Below are 13,039 nucleotides of genomic sequence, written 5' to 3' on the forward strand. Positions count from 1 at the left end.
AAAAGGAGTACGTCAAGGCTGTCTATTGTCACCCTGCTTATTTAACTTCTATGCAGAGTACATCATGAGAAACGCTGGGCTGGAAGAAACACAAGCTGGAATCAAGATTGCCGGGAGAAATATCAATAACCTCAGATATGCAGATAACACCACTCTTTTGGCAGAAAGTGAAGAGGAATTAAAGAGTCTCTTGATGAAAGTGAAAGAGGAGAATGAAAAAGTTGGCTTAAAGCTCAACATTCAGAAAACTAAGATCATGATATCTGGTCCCATCACTTCATGGGAAATAGATGGGAAACAGTGGAAACAGTGTCAGACTTTATTTTTGGGGGTTCCAAAATCACTGCAGATGGTGACTGCAGCCATGAAATGAAAAGATGCTTACTCCTTGGAAGGAAAGTTATGACCAACCTAGATAGCATATTCAAAAGCAGAGACATTACTTTGCCAACAAAGGTCCGTCTAGACAAGGCTATGGTTTTTCCAGCAGTCATGTATGGATGTGCGAGTTGGACTGTGAAGAAAGCTAAGCGCTGAATTGATGCTTTTGAACTGTGGTGTTGGAGAAGACCCTTGAGAATCCCTTGGACTTCAACGAGATCCAACCAGTCCATTCTAAAGGAGGTCAGTCCTGGGTGTTCATTGGAAGGACTGATGCTGAAGCTGAAGCTCCCAATAGTTTAGCCACCTCATGAAAAAAGTTGACTCATTGGAAAAGACTGTGATGCTGGGAGGGATTGGGGGCAGGAGGAGAAGGGGACGACAGAGGATGAGATGGCTGGATGGCATCACCGACTCGATGGACATGAGTTTGGGTGGACTCCGGGAGTTGGTGATGGACAGGGAGGCCTGGCGTGCTGCAATTCATGGAGTCGCAAAGAGTCAGACATGACTGAGCGACTGAACTGAACTGACTGATTATCAATACCATGATGGAATCCCTGGCAGAAATGGGCAGAGCCAGTGGGACTCCCACTGCTCCCCAACTGAGCTCCAAGCAGTGGGCCAACTGCCCCAGGCCCAATACTGGTCACGGCTGAAGTCCTCAACACCCAACAGCAGAGGGTGGGCAAATCCAGGGATGACAAGCAGAGGTAAGCATGCTTCAATTCAACTGTAAGTTTATTAGAAAGGCCATGGACAGATGAACCCTGAGTTACCAGCTGAGGAAGAAATGAAAAAAGCTCCTGCCTGTCTTGGCCCGCCCCACAGGCCTCTTGCGAACTCTGTCCTGTGGCGGACTCCAACAGAAGTCAGCCGGAAAGTGCTTTCTCGATGCTCCTTCAGGGACTGCTCGACCTGACTGCAGGGGACCCAGGGGTGGATGCTGGTGCCTGGAGCTGGGAGCCACAGGGCCTTGGTCCTCTCCTCTAGCAGAAAGTGGTTCCAGACCTCCCCCGCTGCAGCACAACAGAACAGAAAAGGAGCCAACTGGGATAGAGCAAGTTCTGCTAAACAGCCAAAGGCTCTGGGAGGGGACGCCAGACTGCCTCGGAGGTGGGTGCAGATGGCTACAGACGGCCAATCGTGGGGGTCCCCCTGGGAGAATCCTAAAGCTGCTCTAAGGGGTCTCAGCCACAGAGCGTCCTTGTGTGACTCAGCGCCCTCCTGGGGCTCCACTGGCTCCTTCTGCTCCCAGAAAGGCAAATGGATCTTGTAGAAATCCATGGTGGTTGATGCCACTTTGTCCTTAAAAATAGATAAAGAGTTTGTACAGTGAATTGATTTCAACCAGCAGAGCCTGAGCCGAGAAGAGTCCGTCCTGGGGAAGGAGAAGGCACTTCTCACACCCTCCCTGGGGTGATCCGGGCTGGCTGCTTCTTGGGCCCCTCGGGGCTCCGCTCCCTCTGGCCCTGGGATTCGGGCCTGCTTCCTCTGGGGAGCACGCTGCCTCCATCCAGCTAGCACCGCCCTGCGGCCTGGATGCTCGGGCCCCTCACAGGGTGGTGGATGGCAGCTTCCTCACCCGCCGCTGGGCCAGGATAGACGACTCGATGGGCTTCAGCTGAGGGGTGGGCTTGGAGCTGTTGAGCGCTGAGTAGGTAGCTGCCATGGCCCCCTGGGAGACAAGGGGGGCTCAGTTCACGAGGGTGGGAGGTACATGTGCTCCAGGGCCGCGCCAGCCCCTCCCAGGGTTCTACGGCCCACCCGGTCCCCTGTTAACCCTGCCTTGGTGGTTCTTCATGGTCATGAGTCCTGCCTCCTCCTTCAGACTGGAGGCTTCAGAGTGCCGGAGCTGTGCTCGCCCCCAAAGGACTGGGGGCCACGAGTGCACTGTCGACACCCCGGCATGTCAGACGGGGGCTCCCTGGGGAGAGACGTACGTGGCGTCTCCTGGCTCTAGCCCCCTGAGTCCTCGCCCACGGAACCCTGGCTTGGGCCCCTGCGGCCCGGCAGCCGAGGGTGGCAGTACCTTCACAAGCTGCAGGTCCTGGTGTGACAGCTGGCTCTGCGGAAGCTTGTCTTTCTGGGTGATCCACGGGTGCTGCAGGACCTGCTTGGCTGTGAGGCGCTGGTGGGGGTCCACGTGCAGCATCTTAGACACCAGGTCCTGGGGACGAGCAGGCAAGGGGTTGGTGGGAGAGGCTAGCAGGGGAGCAGAGTGCTGGGCCTGGCTGATGGGGAATGGCTAAGGCAGCTGTTTCCTGCAATCTCCCGCCTGGACCCTTGCAGTAGCCCCTGCGACCCATTCTCCACGCTGCTCCAGGGCCTCCTCAAGTGGCACATGCCCTTTTTGGGGATTTCTTCCTGGAAGGCCCTTTCTTTCCTCTTTCACTGTCTAGAAGCCGGGCAGGAAGATGGGAAGAACCAAAGGGTGGGGCTGGGAAGGATCAAAACCTCACTCTGCTGCTCGTGGACTGGATATCTGGGGCAAGTTACTTTGACCCTCTGAGTTTCAGCTTCCCCTCTGAGAAACAGGATGACAAAAGTACCCAACTCATAAGGTCAATCGGAGAAGGCAATGGCACCCCACTCCAGTACTCTTGCCTGGAAAATCCCATGGGCGGAGGAGCCTGGTAGGCTGCAGTCCATGGGGTCGCGAAGAGTGGACGTGACTGAGCAACTTCACTTTGACTTTTCACTTTCATGCACTGGAGAAGGAAATGGCAACCCACTCCAGTGTTCTTGCCTGGAGAATCCCAGGGACGGGGGAGCCTGGTGTGCTGCCGTCTCTGGGGTCGCACTTAGTCGGACACTTGACTTAGCAGCAGCAGCAGCATAATGTCAATGTGAGGGGGTACTGTTCACTAAGGACTCAACCCAGCGTCTGACACAGAGGTTCCCACCACTGGGACCTGTTGTTTAGTACTGAAAGAGCAAATGTTCCCTCCTCTGAGAAGGCCTGTCTGCCTGGTGGCCCGTAGCCCTGCCTGGGTCTCCACTGCCTATACCTCTGACCAGGAGGACCTGCTTCTCTGTCCCCTTGTGTGCAAACCTGTCTGTCCCCTCACACTAAGTCCCCACGAGGCAGGGGCCGTGACGATGCAGCCCTCTGTCCCCCTTCAGGGCCCAGAACACGGGAAGGGCCAGTGAATGATCACCAAGTTGCCCAAACAATACACAAGATAGAGGGCGGGGGAGGGGGAGCAGTCTGCCTGGGAATCTTCCACTTGCAGAAGTACAGCAACAGAGGTTTGTGGGATATTCCACGTGGAGAAATGAGGCTGCCAGCCCCCCGCCTGTGAAACGCTGAAAAGTCCTGGGATGGGACCCTGCCTCCCCAGCCCTGAGTGAGCAGGGCCCAGGCCTTACAGGCTCACCTTGGCTGTGTCCGAAACCGCGTTCCAGTTTCCCCCACTGAGAGTGAACTTGCCACTGCCGATCCGGGTCAGGATTTCCTCTGGCGTGTCACTGGGTCCATTGGCAAATGGAGTGTATCTGGGGGAAAGTCCACCTGGTGTGGGTATGGCCTCTGGCCTCCACTGAGGCGGCCGGGGTGGCGGGGGGCGGACTGTATCTCCCCCTTCAGAGTGGGTGCCCCCAAAGGCGGCACTTCCTCCCCAAGGTGGAGCTCCCAAAGGCAGCACCACATCCCTGTCTCCAGCCCTTCCTGAAGCAGGGATGAGTCTCTCCCATCAGACAAGCAACACCCCAGCCTGTACACTACGGCTGGAGGAAGGGTGGGGGCAGACGGGGTGCAGGCCAGAGGGGCACTCACCCCGCCAGCATGGTGTACAGCAGAATGCCCAGGCTCCAAATGTCGCAGCCTTCATCATAGCCCTGGCGCTTCAGGACCTGGCAGGAAGGCGGGCAGGGGAGGGTGGTCGGGCTGAGGGGCACATGCCTGCCTGCTACTCCCCAAAACGCAGGACAAGGGTCCCAGGCATGGGCTGATCCTGCCTTGGTACTTGGACTGAGACCACACAGACTGGAGTCCTGGACAGCGTGGGGCCTCTGGAAGGGACACAAGGCCCTTGTGCCAGGCCCCCCCCTCACTCTCGCAGCTGAGGAGGCTGGGCCGCTCACCTCAGGTGCCACGAAGTTGGCGGTGTAGCAAGGTGTCATGAGGAGCCCGTTTTCAGCCCGCAGCTGCTTGGCGAAGCCAAAGTCACAGATGCGCAGGCACTCGGGATTCCCACTCTCGTCCACATACAGGATGTTGCTGGGCTTGAGGTCCCTGTGCACGACCTGGGGGCAGGGGGCCGGGTCAGTCCTCCAGGTGGGCAGGCTGCCGGGGCCCAGGTCCACTGCCAGGGCTGGGAGAGTCAGAAGATGGGCCCAGAGAGGGGGCAGAAGGACCCAGAATCTGAAAGGGGGGAAGGGGCTGCCAAGGGGCCTTGCTGCTGCTGGTGTTATCAACCTGAACCCTCTAGGTCAATGTCTGTGTGCGTGCGCGTGCTCAGTTGCGTCCAACTTTGCAACCCCATGGACTGTAGCCTGTCAGGTTCCTCTATCCGTGGAATTTTCCAGGCAAGAATCCTGGAGTGGGTTGCCATTTCCTACCCCGGGGGGTCTTTCTGACTCAGAGATCAAACCCAAGTCTCTTGTGTCTCCTGCACTGGCAGGCGGGTTCTTTACCACTGAGCCACTTGTCAGCTCTAACTTCACCATCCACAGGGAACTCCTCAAAGCTGCGTGCCACACAGGTGTGTACATGCACGCATGCTAAGTCGCTCCCGTCGTGTCTGACTCGGGAACCCACAGACTATAGCCCACCAGACTCCTCTGTCCACTGGATTCTCTAGGCATGAATACTGGAGTGGGCGCCACGCTGTCCTCCAAGGGATCGTCCCAACTCAGGGATCAGACAAACCCACGTCTCCTTATGTCTCCTGCATTGGCAGGCGGGTTCTCTACCACTAGCACCACCTGGGAAGCGGGGGACCACACATGTGACCTAACGGCAACTCCATTCTTCCCACTGCATGGGTCAAAATCTTTGAGGAATATGAGAAAAAAAGAGGAATTAAGAATGACTCTATCAATCCATCACCAAACACAGCTGGGTCTACCATTAAAATATATCCGGGGACTTCCCTGGATAGTGGTCCAGTGGTTAAGACTTTGTGCTCTCAATGCAGGGGGCCTAGGTTTGATCCCTGGTCAGGGAACAAGATCTCACACGCCACAGCTAAAGATTCGGAGTGCCACAACTAAAACCTGGTAGTCAAATAAATAAATGTGTTTTTTTTTTAATGTCCAGAGCCCAGGCACTTCTCAGCCCCTCTACTAGCAGCATGCAGATCCCAGCCATTATCATCCCTCCCCTGGAATACGGCAACAACCTCCTAACCGGTCTCTCTGCTTCTGTCTCATCTCCTATGGCCTGTTCTAAACAGAGCTGCCAGAGTGATCCTGTTAAATGTAAGTCAGATCATGTCACCTCCAAGGGTTCCCCTCTTAGGAAGAACAGTCTTTACGATGGCCTGGTGGCCTCACCTCCTCTCTCCCCTACCGCTCGCCCACATCGCTGGCACTCTATCACTCCTTTCCTTGCTCAGCTGGCTTTGGCCATGCCAGCCTCTTTGCGCTTCCTTCAAAGTGCTAAGCACACTCCTGCCCCAGGGCCTTTGCACTTGCTATTCCCTTTTTCTGGAATACTCTCCCCTTAGGCATCTGCCTGGCTCATTCTCTTATTTCTTTCACGTTTCAGCTCAAATTGTCACCTTACCAATCAGGGCTTCCCTGGACCATTCCATATGAAATATAAAACGCCACCTGGTCCATTCCATATAAAACAGCAACCACAGACCAGTACTCCTTACTCTCCTCACCCTGCTTATCTTTACCCACAGCGTTTACCACTGTTGGAGATTCACTTCATCGTCTTCAGAACCCACCCACTGGAATGTAAGCTCCATGAGTGTTTGGCTCACTGCTGCATCCCAGCATTAAGAACAGTTCCCAGCACACAGTAGGTATTCAATAAATGCCTGCTGAAGAAATGGACAAACGACACTGCCAAGGCCTTAAGCACATGACCCTCCCCTGGCCCCATGCTGACACATCCCACTTGCTTTTCATCCACACCCTCTCCCTCTGCATGGTTCCATTCAGAGTCACTAACTCACCTAATTATTAACAACTCTCAGATCTCCGACACTAACCCGGAACTTTTCTGAGTCCAGCATCACACAGCTGCTGACCAGATGGCAACCACTGAATGTCCCCTAGCCCCTCAAGCCCAACAATCCCAGACTAAACTCATTTTCACCTTCCTTCTCCCATGAGCTCATGGTACCTCCCTGAGAGCTGTGAAAAACCTTCATTGGCTCCCTACTACTTTGGGATAAAGCCTGAAGTCCCCATCCTGGTGTGGAGAGCCGAGCTGTCCTTTCTAGCCTCATTGCCCACCACATCCCTCCAGTGCCTGGAGCTCAGGTCAGAGAGGGGTCCTTCAACCGTGAACAGCCATATCTCCCTGTGGAATGCCTGCTCACCCCCAGGACCCAGAACAGGGACTCGCACACAGCAAGCGCTACGTGAACTCTGCCGTGAATGAATGAATCACACCTCCAAAGCAGAGGAGACCTTACACGTTAGATCGGCTGAATCTCACCAGTTAGTTGGCTTTATGAGGATCCCTGCACGGTCCCTGTGGAGCCAGGCCAACAGGCTCCAGAGGCAGCTGCTGCTCACTCCAGCTGACAATCACTTCGCAGCAACTCGGGCCCAGGTTTCAAAAGCAGCCAAATTACCAAACCAAGAAAATACCCGTGGTGAGCAGGCCAAACGCAGCCACTGAGTCACAGGCTGTGGCTCTAGAGGAGCTGTGATTTCAGTCAGGAGGCAGACGGGCTGCGTGTGAATCCTGGCTCTGCCGGCAGCAGCTGTGTGATCATGACGTGTCACTCAACCTCTCCAGCCTTTGGTTTTCTCACCTGTAAAACGGGGCTGATAAGAGTGCCCAGCCCCCAGCGTTACAGGAAGGCGCATACGAGTTATGTACCAGGAGTATGTAGCGCAGGGCCTGGAACATGACAGCGGCTGCCACAGTAACCCCAGCACTTCCTGGGTGAACCCCACCCTCATGCTGGATATCAAGATACAGCGAGTGCTTGTTAAGAAGCCCTTAAAAACTAGAGGACAAGAAGGGCAGGAAAATGAGGCCACAGATGTTGTCCAAAGCAGCAGCCAATCATATGCAAGGGAGAAGCACAGACTCTAAAGCCAGTTTAGCTATGAGACTTTTACTTAAGCTCCCAGAGCCTCAGTTTCCTCACCTATAAAATGGGTGACCTAATACTCATACCTTCTTCATAGATTTGTTGAAACAGTTAAGTGAGCGCATGTGTAAAGTACTTAGAATCTGTCTGGCCTGTGGAAAGCGCTCTGTCCTCGCCAGCATCATCGGAGGATGTGCATTAGGGCACCTGTGACCAGCCGCACACACACAGATAAAGGGTGAAGGTCTACATAAGTCGTCCGGTTAAACAGAGAAGTCAAAGTGCGAAGCACTATTGAGTTCTCAGACAGGCTGTTCTCGGCACTCTGGGGCCCTGAGGAAGCTAGAGACTTGAAAGGGCTCCACATATTAAACAAAGAACTCTTGCAAAATAAGATGAAAAAAAGCAGACGACCCAATTTCACTTAATGGATGAAAGACTTGAACCGACTTTCCATAAAAGAGGCTGTCCAATGGCAATAAACCGCCGAAGAGGTGCTCAACTTCACCAGTCATCCGGAAAACGCAAATTAAAAGCACTATGGGATACCACTCCTCATCTCTTAGAGTGGCTATAATTAAAAAGATGGAAAATGCCAAGTGTTGGCAAGTAGCAGAACTCTCACACACTTCTGGAGAGTATAAATATGTAAAACAACTTTACATATTGACACCCAGGTTATAGTGGACAAGTGTTCACGAGAGACAAGTGCAAGAATGTCACGGCAGCATTACTTGTCATAGTCAAAAACCTGGTAACAGAGACGTCCCTGGTGGTCCAGGGGCTGACTCCAAGCTCCCAGTGCAGGGGGCTCTGAACGCAGTTCCATCTCTTGTCAGGGAACCAGATCACACAAGCCAAAACTAAAGATCCCGCATCCTGCAACCAAGACCCAGAGCAGCCAAAAGAGACGCAGAATCCTGAATATCATCAAAGTCTTACTTTATCAGCTTTGTGAAGCAATATGCCGAAGGGACCAGCATCACTATCAACTCCTTCGTTCTTGAATACCTTCTTTAAAAAATAAATAACTAAACTAGTAACCATCCATGTCCATTAACAGCAGAAAGGATAATTAAACTGTGGTCTATTCACACAGCAGAAACCACAGAGCAATGAAGCCACACAACATCACAGGTGCCTCTCAGAGAGAGAGCTGAGTGGCTGAAGTCAGATACAAAAGAGCACATATATATCAAATTAGACGTCAGCTTAGCATGGTTATCTTTGAGGAGGGAGAGTGGAAGGGGCTCGAGGGGGTTGGGGGGAACTAGAAATCTTTCAGCTCCCACTCTAGAAAGCCCTTCTCTGAGGAGTTCCCTGGTAGTCCAGTGGTTAGAACTCCCAGTTTTCATTGCTGAGGGTGTGGATTCAATTCCTGGTCAGGGAACTAAGCTGAGAGGCACAGCCCTGTCTGCTCTGGGTGCTGGTTACGTGGGTGTCTTCACTTTTTGAAGACTTATTGAATTGTACATGATGAACTGTTAATGTGATATTTCAATATGAAGATAACATTAAAACAAATAGGAGGGCCCAGAACTGGTCACCCCCTTCTCATTCCTCAGCTGTTATGAGATTTCCGGCTTCTGGACCACAGATGCTGCCAAAGTGTAAACGGCTTGAGAATCTCCCTCCAAAAACCTCCATGAGAGCTTCCAATTTCCTCATCATCTTCCCCTAGTATTTGGAAAGGGCCAGAAACTTTAGAGGCAGCTGGTAAAGAATCTGCCTGCAATGAGGGAGACCTGAGTTTGAGTCCTGGGTTGTGAAGATCTCCTGGAGAAGGCTACCCACTCCAGTATTCTGACCTGGAGAAACTTTAGGGCCCATAGGTTCCAAAATCCCAAAGATGTCCTTTGGGCAAGAAATAATATTCTCCCATGACACCTCTACAGAGTGAATGTCTGTACTTGGAGCTCACCTATCCCTCATAGAGAGGCTCACTACTTTTGGAAGCAGCTCCCACTCTAGAAAAGCCCTTCCCTGGCTAACTTCCTGGTGGTCCAGTGGTTAGGACTCTGAGCTTCACAGCTGAGGGTGCAGGTTCAATCCCTCGTTGAGGGAACAAATATCCTATAAGCTCTGAGGCACAGCAGTCCCTGCTCTGAGCTTTAGGTGGCCTGCTGGAAACTCACCACTTCAGCTCTATCTTCTAAACCTTCTTCGGGTGATGCTAGCTAGTACTCATGTGAGAAAAAAACAGGAAAAGGCACCCTATGTACCGTCTGACCTGACGTATTTCCATATCAGTCTGTTTGCACTGGTCATTTCAAAACATAAAACCGCTTCAAACACGGCCATGCAGTAACCAAACTAGACCTCTGGTGATAAGGTAAAGTTCTTTTCCACAAAAGAATCCCCCTAATAAGTTAGACAGAATTACACATTGTTATTTTTGCAAATTCTAATAAATGATTGATTCAGGGAAATGTCACAAAAGGCTGAAACCACTGCATGAAAGGTTGGTGAGGCTCTCATGATACACCTCACACCCACCCACTGCCTGACACCCGTTCACCCATCCCCAGACCCGTTCAGCCAACCCCTGATGACTAACGGGGGCAATGAGACACTGGCTCCCCGACACGATGCTGTGCGAAGTTCACTGCACCTCCCATGGAGTGCTTTTTGACTCCTTGCTCCCAAAAAGAAGTTGAAGTGAAATCTAATTAAGACTTTGGAGCACCTTGCCGTTTACAGGAAATATAAGCAATAGGGAAACAATTAAAATGATGCCACAAGGAAGCAAACACATTCAGAATGAGGGACCGGGACTTCCCTGCTGGTCCAGGGGTTAAGACTTTGTGCTGCCAACGTAGGGTTACGATTCAGTCCCTGGTTGGGGAACTAAGATCCCATATGTTCTGCAGTGTGGCCAAATAAATAAGTAAATAAGGTGGGACATTCCACAGAACTGCTCTCTTCAAGAAGTCAGTGGCATCCGAAAGGGAGGTTTTACTATGGAGGTGACGTGGATGTACACACTTAACGAAACTCATCAACTTGTACACTTAAGATCTACTGTAGGCAAATTTTATCTCAGTTTTATAAGGGACTTAAGGGGTGTGATAAGTGAATGAAAGGTATGAACCTTGCAGAGATTGTGAATCCAATAAACAAACTGCAGAAAGGCATTTTTGACATTCGGGTCAGTTCTCATGAGGTGGATGAATCTGGAGCCTATTATACAGAGTGAAGTAAGTCAGAAAGAGAAACACCAATACAGTATTTTAACGCACACATATGGAATTTAGAAAGATGGTAACGGCAATCCTATATGAAAGGCAGTGAAAGAGACACAGATGTAAAGAACAGACTTTTGGACTCTGGGAGAAGGCAAGGGTGGGGTGATTTGAGAGAATAGCATTGAAACATGTCTATTACCACATGTGAAAAAGATGACCAGTACAAGTTCGATGCATGAAGCAGGGTACTCAAAGCCAGGGCTCTGAGACAACCCAGTGGGATGGGGTGGGGAGGGAGGTGGGTGGGGGGCTCAGGATCGGGGGACAGATGTGCACCTGTGGCTGATTCATGTCAATGTACAGTGAAAACCACCACAATACTGTAAAGAAACTGGCCTGTGTTTCCAGCAGCATTTCCTCCTACATCCACTTCCTCTTGTCCTGACAGCTGAACCCGCAGCCAGATTCCTCCCTGAAGCCTTGAAGCTCCCACAGTGATCTTGCTGCTTCCTAACTCAAAACCACTTTGCATCTGTAGCTCCCCACCCAAATTTCTCAGTCAAACACTCTGGCTCCCTTCTTCCCAGGCTGTGTGACCTTGGGCAAGTGAGCTCACATCTCTGAGCCTCGGCTTCCCTAACTATAAAGTGAGGCCAGGAACAGCATCTACCTAACAGAGTTGTGAAAATCAGTTGAGATAACGTAAGAAGGAACTCAGCATGATGCCTGCCTAGGTCCTGAATAAACATTCCTTTTCACAGTGTGGCCTTATCCATCCCTCTTTTCCTTCCTTACCTCCGTCCACTTGCCCACTCACCCATCTCGGGTCTCCCCTCTGTCTGGCTGGTGGAAGACTGCCACTGTCTGGGCCAGTCATGGTCCATGCACTCTGCTGATGGTAAGACCCCAGGCCGCCCCCGGCCCCAGGCCCACTCGGCGCCCCCCTACTCAAGACTTACCCCCTGGGAGTGCAGATACTCCACGGTCTTGCTGATGGTGTGCAGGACGAAGCTGGCCTCGCGTTCCGAGAAGAACTTCTGCCGTAGGATCTTATCCAGCAGCTCCCCTCCCCGCATCAGCTCTGTCACCAGGTACACGTGTTTGCCGTCATCATACACCTGCCAGAGACCTCGCCGTCAGGCCCCTCCCCTCGACGCCAGGCCTGGGCTCCTTGGTCACCAGCTCGCCAGGCCAGGGAGGCAAGACCTGAGCCTGGGGCCTGTGTTCTGCTCTGGGTCTCATCACCTTGGCAGGGCTTTCACCTGGGCCCCTGGACAGGATGCTGGCTCTGTCCTGAGGGCAAGAATGCTCTCAGAGAATGCCAGCGTCACCCAGGGAGGGCACCTGGCGCAGCCAGACTAGAGGCGCCTCAGTGGACCTCCCATCCGTGAGCAGAGGAGGGTCCGAAGTCAAAGGAATGGCCACCCTGAGACCCGCCCGAGAATCGAGGGCCTGTGTCCCCACCCCACCCTCAAGGACTCCCACTGGCCTGTGTCCCCACCCTACCCTCAAGGACTCCCACTCACATCTTTCAGAGTGATGATGTTGGGGTGCTGCCCGTACCGCAGAAGAATTTCAATCTCTTCCGAGGGGTCTCGCTTGCTCTTGTCAATGACCTGAGGAAAGGGGTGCACGTGGCGGTGTTGGAGGATCAACTCCAGAGTCCCGACCTGCCACAGAGTCCCATGCTGCAGGGCGTGGAGTCTCAGCCAGACAACTTTCACCTGACCTGCCGCAGAGCCCCATGCTGCAGGGCATGGAGTCTCAGCCGCACATCTTTCACCCGACCTGCCGCAGAGCCCCATGCTGCAGGGCGTGGAGTCTCAGCCGCACACCTTTCACCCATCCACAGAGCTTCCAGCACCACCCCTCCCCGACCAGAGGACCAGGGCTACGTCACCCACCACCTCCACCCCAGCCGAGCGGCCTGGCCCGGACGAGGTCACGAGGCTCACCTTGACAGCATACTCCGTGTTGGTGGCTTTGTGGACGCAGCGCTTGCACTCTGAGTACGAGCCCACACCAATTGTCTCTTTCACCACGTAGCCATCGCTAAAAACCAGGTTCTTCCCATGTAATTGCTGCAGGAGACCAAGAGGTGGGACTGATTACGGCTCTAGAATGGACAGTCATCTCCCAGAACCCCAGGCCTTGGGCCCCTGGAGGTGGCACTGGGCAAGAAGGAAGCCCAGTGCGCTGCAGTCCTTGGGGTCACAGAGCCGGACACCCCTTAGCGACTGAACAACA

General features: G+C 53.0%; 1 protein-coding gene across 7 annotated transcripts in view; it reads right to left on the bottom strand.

Annotated features, from left to right (window-relative positions):
- Positions 1–1,104: 1,104 nt before the first annotated feature.
- RPS6KA1 (ribosomal protein S6 kinase A1) overlaps positions 1,105–13,039 on the bottom strand; it is a 37,718-nt gene continuing 25,783 nt past the window's right edge. For 6 of the 7 annotated variants that reach the window (XM_069574938.1, XM_069574939.1, XM_069574942.1 and 3 more), the window contains 8 exons: positions 12,748–12,873; positions 12,319–12,408; positions 11,752–11,910; positions 4,468–4,629; positions 4,160–4,236; positions 3,762–3,879; positions 2,414–2,551; positions 1,105–2,059 (listed from right to left, as the gene is read on the bottom strand). In XM_069574938.1, the coding sequence (XP_069431039.1) occupies positions 1,937–2,059; positions 2,414–2,551; positions 3,762–3,879; positions 4,160–4,236; positions 4,468–4,629; positions 11,752–11,910; positions 12,319–12,408; positions 12,748–12,873 (993 nt within the window). In that variant the 3' untranslated portion in view covers positions 1,105–1,936. Of the gene's footprint in view, positions 2,060–2,413; positions 2,552–2,988; positions 3,880–4,159; positions 4,237–4,467; positions 4,630–11,751; positions 11,911–12,318; positions 12,409–12,747; positions 12,874–13,039 lie in introns of all 7 variants that reach the window. The other variant, XR_011254082.1, reaches the window with a different exon arrangement.

The sequence above is a fragment of the Ovis canadensis genome, chromosome 2 (assembly GCF_042477335.2).
Source record: "Ovis canadensis isolate MfBH-ARS-UI-01 breed Bighorn chromosome 2, ARS-UI_OviCan_v2, whole genome shotgun sequence".
Classification (NCBI taxonomy): Eukaryota; Metazoa; Chordata; class Mammalia; order Artiodactyla; family Bovidae; genus Ovis; species Ovis canadensis.